The sequence below is a fragment of the Erythrolamprus reginae genome, chromosome 10 (assembly GCF_031021105.1).
Source record: "Erythrolamprus reginae isolate rEryReg1 chromosome 10, rEryReg1.hap1, whole genome shotgun sequence".
Lineage (NCBI taxonomy): Eukaryota > Metazoa > Chordata > Lepidosauria > Squamata > Dipsadidae > Erythrolamprus > Erythrolamprus reginae.
The window spans coordinates 1,443,444-1,453,278 of NC_091959.1; the positions used below are offsets into that span (position 1 = coordinate 1,443,444).

The 9,835-nt window shown below is 47.1% G+C and overlaps 1 protein-coding gene across 1 annotated transcript in view; it reads right to left on the reverse strand.

The window, feature by feature from the left end:
* KLF13 (KLF transcription factor 13) overlaps positions 1–9,116 on the reverse strand; it is a 33,043-nt gene extending 23,927 nt beyond the window's left edge. Inside the window, exon 1 of the mRNA XM_070761976.1 lies at positions 8,152–9,116. Coding sequence (XP_070618077.1) covers positions 8,152–8,692 — 541 coding nt within the window. The 5' untranslated portion in view covers positions 8,693–9,116. The remainder of the gene's footprint in view (positions 1–8,151) is intronic.
* Between the last annotated feature and the right edge of the window lie 719 nt (positions 9,117–9,835).

Genomic DNA, 9,835 nt, shown 5'->3' on the forward strand with positions numbered 1-9,835 from the left:
TCCCTCTCCCTCCCTCTTTCTCTCCCTTTCTCTTTTCTCTCTCTCTCTCAATCCCTCTTTCTTTCTCTCTTCCTTCCTCTTCTTTTTTGCTCTCTTTCTCTCTCCCTCCCTACCTCACTCTGTCTTTCTCTCTCCCACCTTCCCTCCTTCTTTCTCTCTCTCTCTTTCTTTCTTTTTCTTTCTTTCTCTCTCTTGCTCTCTCTCTCTCTTGCTCTCTCTCTTGCTTGCTTTCTCTTTCTTTCTTTCTTTCTTTCTCTCTCTCTCATTCTCTTTCTTGCTTTCTTTCTCTCTCTCTTTCTCTCTCTCTCTTTCTTTCTTTCTCTCTCTTGTTTTTTCTCTCTCTCTTCTTTGCTTGCTTTCTCTCTCTCTCTCTCTTTCTTTCTTTCTCTCTCTCTTGTTTTCTTTCTCTCTCTGAGCTTCGAGGCACACCTGACCACGGCACACTGGTTGAAAAACACTGCTCTAAAAAAAAAACAACCCCTCAGCATGAAGGATCCCACAATCCTCCTCCTCCTCCCTCTCTACTAACCCCATCGTCCTCTAGTACTGAAGGCGTTCCCTAGTTAGGTAATGAAACGCCTGAAAGAAAACCACCAATCTTTCTCTCCTCCCAAATCCCACTCCTCATAGCATGGATGTTGTTCCCAAGCTGGGTCATGAGAAAACCACAAAGTTCAGAGAGCCAAATGGACGCCCACAGTTCACCCCTGAGCTACAGATCCTCTCTCGGTTGGATTCTCAAAACACCTGTTGCTCAGGCCTCCATTCCAGCTGGTTGCAACCCCCTGGAACTGCCTTCCGGAAAGCAGGTGGGATTCCTGCTTTTTCCCCTCACTCCCACTCACTGCTCGGTTTCTCCAACTCCCATTGAATGGCTTCCAGGGAGCCCTTTGCAGCCTCTCTGCCCGTGTAGGCAGAGGAGCCGATGAGAGCTTACTGCTTGTGGGTGGACCGAAAGGCCACTGATCAAATGCCCTTAATTCCTGCCAGCTCTGGTGGCTTATAATGTTCCAGGATGGAATCACATTTCAGTTCTCCTGTATGTCCACCTGCAAAAGAACATGTTGAAGAGGGTGGAGCAAGCAATTCTTTTCATGGGCAGTTTGGTTACTGCCTTAGACCAACTAAGTTAGCTGCCCCGAGTCTAGGGAGAGGGGCGGCATACAAATCCGATAAATAAATAAATAAAATAAACTTTCTTTTTTATTTTCTTTCTTTCTTCCTTCCCTTCCTTCCTTTCTTCCTTCTTTCCTTCTCTCCCTTCTTTCCTTCCTTCTTAGCTATCCTTCCTTCCCTCCCTTCTTTCCTTCCTTCTCTTTTTATCTTCTCTTTCTTTCTGTTCTTCTTCCCTCCTTTCTCCCTTTCCCATCTTCTTCCATTTCTTCCTCTTTCGACTTCCCTTTTCCCTTTTCCCTGCCCTCCCTTTCCTTCCTTCCTTCCTTCCTCCGTCCCTCCCTCTCCTTCCTTCCTTCTTTCCTTCCTCCCTCCCTCCCTCCTTTCTTTCCTTCCTTCCTTCCTTCCTCCCTCCCTCCCTTTCCTCCCTCCCTCCCTCTCTCCCTTTCCTTCCTCCCTCCCTCCCTCCCTCCCTCTCCTTCCTTCCTCCCTCCCTCTCCTCCCTTTCCTTCCTTCCTTCCTTCCTCCCTCCCTCCCTCCCTTCCTTCTTTCCTTCCTTCCTTCCTTCCTTTCGAAATACCAGGCCTGTACAAGTATACATTTTGATCTAGATCAACACTAAAAAGGTTGGAAGATCAGAGATGTTGAACCGTAGCACCTTGAAGATTTCTGGACTTCATCTCCCAAAGTTCTTCAGCTGAATTTGCCCAGTTGAAGTCCACAAACCTTCAAGTTGCCAAGCTTGGACACCCACTGTCTTAAATATTCCATGGACACGTCAAGGGCATCTTTGCAACAGGATGCTGGACAGGATTAACACCAAAATCTGCTAAAAATAATAACAGCCATTGTACGCCCAGTAAGTCTGCTTTGAATGTGCATACACGATTGAGAAGAAACACAATCAGCACAGCCACGGGAGGGAAAAAGCTCTTGAAAGCCCTTTTCGAAGTTGTTATCAAGAACCCCAGATCTACAGTGTGACGTATCAATCTCTCCGTAAAACGAGAACCGTGTTCCTTTCTTGCAAATGAAAGCAGAACTTGTGCACGCTTTATGATTTCAATTTTAATTCTGTTTGCTCTCTGTTACCTTTGATGCTTTCAAGAGGGTTTCAGTTTCATTCTTCCTGTGATCTATTTTTTTCTGCTTTTCGTATGTGGTTTGCATTTCTTTGTTCTTCTTTGCAACAAAATCATTTCATGAGCCCCGAATAGGAGAGGAACGAAAAGAGGGTGGAGCGGATGTAGACGTGTCTAGCAAGTAGAAGGTCTGTTTTCCAGGTCTGTCTGGCCATCATTAAACGTTACGTGAGACCTCTTGCTAAGCCTGGAGAGACCTCTTAACTTTCTACTGTCTGTTAAAATATGATCCACTCTGTGGTCGATCTTGTACTTTCTACACATGTGGATAGAAATACAATAGAGAATACTTAATCCTCCATATTATAACGGTGGCAAGATTACTATAGGCGCAAAATTGGAAAACAGAAACAGCCCCCAACTTTAAGCTTCATAATTAAGGTCCTCGGATGTGCAGAAATGACCAAAATGACTTTGGAAATACAAGAAAAAAGACAAATCTGAATTCTACAAAATATGGCAAAGTTGGTGCAAATGGCTCAAATGGAAAAAAATACATTAAAAAACATAAAGGAAAAGTAAATGGTCCCTCAAATAACCCAGTCGCCAAGCTATGGAAGGCTTTAAAGGGGACAAAGACGGGCTACAAAAATGGTGGAAGGTCTTAAGCATAAAACCTATCAGGAAAGACTTCATGAACTCCATCTGTATAGTCTGGAGGACAGAAGGGAAAGGGGGGACATGATGGAAACATTTAAATATGTTAAAGGGTTAAATAAGTCTCAGGAGGGAAGTGTTTTTAATAGGAAAGTGAACACAAGAACAAGGGGACACAATCTGAGGTCAGTTGGGGGAAAGATCAAAAGCAACGTGAGAAAATATTATTTGACTGAAAGAGGAATAGATGCTTGGAACAAACTTCCAGCAGACGTGCTTGGTCAATCCACAGTGACTGAATTTAAACATGCCTGGGATAAACATAGATCCATCCTAAGATAAAACACAGGGAATAGTATAAGGGCAGACTAGATGGACCATGAGGTCTTTTTCTGCCGTCAGTCTTCTATGTTTCTATGTTTCTATTTCAAGAAGCCTAGAACAAATGGTCAATATGTGTGCCTTTATGACTTCATTACTAAGTGCATTGGTGGGAGACCTCCAGCCCGTGGCCTGGATTCACGTAAATCCATACAACGAAACTCAGACTGATAGAAACATAGAAGACTGACGGCAGAAAAAGACTTCCTGGTCCATCTACTCTGCCCTTATACTATTTCCTGTATTTTATCTTAGGATGGATCTATGTTTATCCCAGGCATGTTTACATTCAGTTCCTGTGGATTTACCAACCACGTCTGCTGGAAGTTTGTTCCAAGCATCTACGACTCTTTCAGTAAAATAATATTTTCTCACGTTGCTCTTGATCTTTCCCCCAACTAACTTCAGATTGTGTCCCCTTATTCTTGTGTTCACTTTCCTACTAAAAACACTTGATGTGTGAACCGAGCCTACAAATGTTCTCAAAACATGCCATCCTCAAAGAGGAATTCAGCCAGAATCCAGCTGGTTCTAGACAGGCCGTCGCCTCTCCGGGTTTAGGAGAAAAGTTGTCATTTTGTGTTTTCATTTTGCATAGTGTCAGTCTGTTTGCAATCGCACTGATTCTGTATTTACTACAGCAGAAAGTTGCTTAGGAAACAGCAGGCTCCACTCACGATAGACCACACTGACACGTCATAAAAGGAAGGAAAGAAAGAAAGAAAAAAAGAAAGAAAGACAAGGAGGAGGAGGAGAAAAAGAGGAAGTAGTAGTAGTAGTAGTAGTAGTAATATGGTGCTAGTAGTAGTAGAAGTGGAGGGGGAGGAGGGGGGAGGGAAATGTTGATTGATAGAATTAAAGAATTAATTTCCCTATTTCTCCTCCTCCGATTGTATCCATCTCTTTACTTACATGGTAATAGATTTTCTGTACTTTCTATATTTGGTTTTTTTCCCCTTTATGCCTCTTGTATATATGACAATCCATATCCAAAACCTGATATTGTTTGTTAATCATAATTCCATTTTAAAAAACCAACAACCCAGGGATTTTAAAGATCTCTTCTTCAAACTTGTGAAGCATGATTAAGTTTCAAACAGGTCAAATGAACGAAACCCCCCACCCCACCCTACTTAAATAAATAGCAGCATTCTTTTATATTTATATATTTACATTTAATTGGATTTATATTTAACCCTCTCCAAGGACTCGGGGCAGCTCACAGTGTATATAATAGACATAACAATACAATAAATCCAATTCATACAATTAAAAAATTATAAAAAAATTTAAAACATTTTTAAAAAACATTCATTGACATTTTGGCGAAGTCTCTGCTCTCATAGGAAGAGCTCAATTTGGAAGGTGATATGCCATGAATTGTAGGATAGTGGACTACACCTGTGAAGGTGAGGGTGCCTTTTCCTTTGCCATTTATCTCTCTCTCTCTCTCTCTTTATCTATCTATCTATCTATCTATCTATCTATCTATCTATCTATCTATCTATCTATCTATCTATCTATCTCTTTGTGCCTATTATTTATCTTTCTTTCTTTCTTTCTATCTATCTATCTATCATCTATCTACCTATCCATCTATGCCTCCCTTCTCCTGAGACTCAGGCCTTACAACAAAAATAATATGAACATGTTAGAAATCTAAGTAAAATTACAACCTAAAACTTCCCATAGTTAAAAGTTAAACAAATAGATTCATGCATCATACATTCACTCATTGGGCAGGGCAACTTATTTAAAATGTCCACTTTGCCCCAGTCTTGCTCCTTCTTTGCACTTACTTGGGCTGCAAAGGCAACCCCCCCCCCCACCCCCACCCCCTCTGGCTGAGCTTCTGGCCAAGGAGCCAAGCCGGCCTCTTCCAGCCACAGAGAGAAGAAGGTGGCTAGAAGCCAGTGACCCCGTTTGACTTCCGTGTCTCCAACTGGCTCCTGAACGAAGGGAACTGGTTGGGCCTGACCCTCCATCTCCCCTCCCTCTCTCCCCCCCCCCGTCCCTGAGGGCACCAGCTGCCAAGACCTCCTCTTTCCCCCCCACCCCTCCCTTTGATTGTCTCTCTATCCAGCCCGGTTTACGAGCTTCAGCCCCCTTTGTCCGCTTGGGTCCAAACTGAGAAGCCGAGGTTCAGTCCAGGGGGGGGGCAGAGGAGGAGGAGGAGGAGGCGTGGTGTGAGGACAGCCTGCCAAGTCGGGTGGCAAAGGGAGGGGCAGGCAGAACTTCCCTCCACATGAAAGCTACGGTTAGGGAGGGTGATGAAAACACAAGGCAAGCGAAGAGAAACAGCCCTTCCTGGGAAAGGGGCACCAAGTCCTCAGACCGGTCAGCCAGCCTCACTGGGCAGCTGCCCCGGCTGGAAAGAGGAAGGGTCAGCTTTTGGACAGGGGTGGGGGGGGAGGGTTCTTTTTTAAAAAATTGCATATTTCGCCTAGGAGCCTCCATGCAAGGAAACATCCCCAAACGTGGCCTTGATTTACAGGGATGGGTCAGGCTCTGCAGGATATCACTGCAGGATGCAGTAAATCAAGAAGGGGCTACAGAACGTGGACCTATTTTGAGAGAGTGGTTTCTTTGAGCAAGGGAAGGGAGAGAGGGAGGGAGGTAGGAAGGAAGGAAGGAAAAAGAAATAGAGAAAGAAAGAAAGAAAGAAAGAAAGAGAAAGAAAGAAAGAAAGAAAGAAGGAAAGAAAGAAAGAAAGAAAGAAAGAGGAGGGAGGGAGGGAGGGCAGGGAGGAAGGGAAGATGAAAGAAGAAGAAATGAAAAAATGAGAAAGGGAGAAAGGAGGGAAGAAGGACAGAAAGAGAAGATATAAAGAGAAGGAAGAGAGGAAGGAAGGAAGGAAGAAAAAGAGAGGAAGAAAGAAAGAAAGAAAGAAAGACAGACAGAAAGAAAGAAGAGGGAGGACAGGGAGGGAGGGAAGATGAAAGAGGAAGAAATGAAAAAAATGAGAAAGTGAGAAAGGAGGGAAGAAGGACAGAAAGAAAAGATATAAAGAGAAGGAAGGAAGGAAGAAAAAGAGAGAAAGAAAGAAAGAAAGAAAGGGAAGGCAAGGGAAGAGGAAAGAGGAAAAATGAAAGAAGATGAGAAAAGGTGAAAGGAGGGACAGCAAGAGAAGATATAAAGAGAAGGAAGGAAGGAAGAAAAAGAGAGGAAGAAAGGAAGAAAGAAAGAAAGGGAAGGGAAGGGAGGGCAGGGGCAAGAGAAGAAAAAAAGGAAAAAATGAAAGAAGATGAGAAAAGGGGAAAGGAGGGAAGAAGGACAGAAAGAGAAAATACAAAGAGCAGGAGGGAAGGAAAGAAAGAAAGAAAGAAAAGCTATAAAGAGAAGGAAGGAAGAGAGGAAGGAAGGAAGGAAGAAAAAGAGAGGAAGAAAGGAAGAAAGAAAGAAAGAAAGAGAGAGAGAAAGAAAGAAAGAAAGAAAGAAAGAAAGAAAGAAAGAAAGAAAGGGAAGGAAGGGCCGGGGCAAGAGAAGGAAAAAGGAAAGAAGGAAAGAAGATGAGAAAAGGGGAAAGGAGGGAAGAAGGACAGAAAGAGAAAATACAAAGAGCAGGAGGGAAGGAAAGAAGGAAAGAAAGAGAAGATATAAAGAGAAGGAAGGAAGAGAGGAAGGAAAGAAAGAAAGAAAGAAAGAAAGAAAAGATATAAAGAGAAGGAAGGAAGAGACCCAGGCAACCAGGCACAATTGAGCAGAGCAGAGGAGGCAGAAACACACACACACAATTCTTATCCACCTCGGAATATCTCAGCTAAACCCACAGGTATCCCAGAGGCCGACTCTCCAACTGGGTGGAGTTCCATACTAGGTGAAGGAGGCCTTTTCCCTGCTCCTCCTTTACTCAACGCCTTGGGTATGTCCCGCCCCCCCTGAATTATGCAAAGTTATTCCACCAAATAACCAACAGGAACCAAACCGAGGCTTCGCTCACGGGAGGCCCAGATTGAAAACCAGCAACAAGTTTTAGCGAGTGTGTGTGTGGGTGTGGGTGTAATACAGACCCTCTAAACCTTTCTGATTTGAACCCAAGAGAGAAGTCCCCCATCCTGGTTGAACCATGAACTGGAGTTGGCCATTTCCTAGCATTGAAATGGAGTCAATTAGCAGTCGTATTTCCCAACCTTGGCCACTTGAAGGTATCTGGACTTCAACTCCCAGAATTCTGGCAGTTGAAGTCCATATCTCTTCAAGTGGCCAAGGTTGGGAAACCCTGAATTAGAGGGCTCTGGAAGGCCTCCCCTCCCACCTGTGTATCCAACCAGCAGAAATGGAGAAGACGGTGGACTTCTGCCCATCCTGGGTACAACCAGGAACTTCAGGAGCAAGCTACTCAGAGTTAGGTGGGCCATACCCGATGCCCAGAGCCCTCCAATCCCCCAGCCCACCTGGCCACCTCCCAGAGAGCCTGGCGCTGGGAGCTGCAGGTCTGCTGGGCCAGAGGTCAGAAGAAGGCCTTGAACTGGCCACCAGGTGAGAACCAGGCCAGAGGAGGGAGGAGGGGGGAGAAGAGCCGGACAGGTGGCAGTTCCCCATTTCGGCATTCATTAACAAGGGGGTTAATAAGTGGCAACCCCAGCGGTGGGCTCTACCCAAGCCTGGAGTTTTGAAGGGTTCTCCTCAACCTCTCTTGGACTTGAGTTTTGAAAGTTCTAAGGTCTACCGGTTCCTCCTCCTCCTCCTCCCATTTGCCTTCTTCCTCCACCTCTTCCTCCTCCTCCTCCTGTTCCCCTTCCCCTTCTCTTCCTCCCATTCTTCTTCTTCCTCCTCCTCTTCCCCTTCTTTTTCTTTTCCCCCCTCTCCTCCTCCACTTCTCCTTCTTTCCCCCTCTCCTCCTCTTCCTCTTCCTCCTCTTCCCCTTCTTCTTTTTCTCCTCCCCCTCCCCACCCCACCCACCAGGCAGAGAGCTCACCTGTGTGGGTCCTCAGGTGCGCTTTCAGGTGCGAAGACTTGCCGTAAACCTTCTCGCAGCCCGCGTAGTTGCACTTGTGTCTCTTCGGGGGTAATTCGGGGTCAAGCGGGCACCGTCCCCTCCGGCTCCTTTGTTTCGGGCCGGGCTGGGTGTCTGCCGCCAAGGCGGTAGGTGCGGCCGCTCGTTCTCCTCCCCCCTTGCCGGCTGGCAAGCTCGGGTCTCGGCCGCGCGCACCCTGCGGGAGGGGCGCTTCGGGTCCCTCCGTTCGCTCCGTCCTGGGCACCTTCTCCGGCGGGGGCGAGGAGGAAGGCTCCGTGGGGAGGTGCTGGTTTAAGTCGGCCAAAATGCTGGCCACGGCGTAGACGGAGGAGCCCCCGCGGGGATCCCTGCCCGCCTCCTTCTCCTTGGGGGTCGAGTACGCGAGGGGAGAAGCCGCCCCCACAGGTGAAGGAGCTCTCGGTCCTTCAGGGGCACCGTGGACGATGGCCCGGTTGGACATGGAGACCAAGCACTGGGCAGCGAAGTAGGCGGCGGTGGCCATGGTCCGCGCCTCTTTCGGGGCGCCCAAATCCCCTCGGCGCGCAAGCGAAGGAAAAACACACCTCCGGAGCCCGGGCGGGGGTCCCGAGAAAAGAAGCCGGCTTCAGAAGAAGGGGGACCCGCTGGGCCAGAGACTCAACCCGTTGCCCGCTTGACCAGGAGGGAACATCAAGACGGAACGGCTGGCCACTGGAAGCCGCGCGTCTCCATCGCCAGCGCGCTGCGCCTCCGGCAGCTCGCCTCCCCTCGCATGCTGGCGGCAGAAGTGAGCCCAGCCTAGCCGAGCGCCTCCGAAGCCTCCCGGGGGTGGGGCTCTGCCCAACATCTGGCCGTGAGGTCACCAAGGCAGCGGTGGCGGCTGCCTGCCGGGCTGGGCAGGTTAGCAGCCGGGGCGGAGAGTGAGACGCAGGAGTTGGGCGCAGCCACCGAGGGGGCGGCGTGGATTTTGACTTGGGCAGGAGACGGAGAGCGAGCCAAACGAAAGGAAGGAGCCGGTTGGTTCGGGCCAAGCCAATGGCAGCTGCAGGATCCCCGCTTGGCACATTGCCCCAGATGTGATGGGCACGGCTTTTTTCCCCCCTGCGGGACTCGAAATTCAAGATTCAAGGCTTTGACTAGGCTTAGTTGCATCAACAGAGGGATGCAATCTAGGACTAGGGAGGAACTTATATCATTCAATAATAATAATAATAATAATAATAATAATAATAATAATAATAATAATAATAATAATAATAATAATAATTATTATTATTATTATTATTATTTACCAGTGGCAAAGAACTGGTGGGATCATAAACCCGAAAAAGTGGTCAAAATGAGCAAGCAAAAATACTGTGGGACTTCCGACTTCAGACTGACCGAATTCTGAAGCATAACACACCAGACATTGTGATCGTGGAGAAAAAGAACGTATGGATCATCGACATCGCAATCCCAGGAGACAGCAGAATTGAGGAGAAGCAGCTGGAGAAATTAGTGAAATACGAAGATCTAAAAGTCGAGCTGCAACGACTCTGGCATAAGCCCGTGAAAGTGGTCCCAGTGGTACTTGGCACGCTGGGCGCAGGGCCAAAGGATCTCAGCGGACACTTGAAAACCATTGGAATTGACAAAATCTCCATCTGTCAATTGCAAAAGGCCG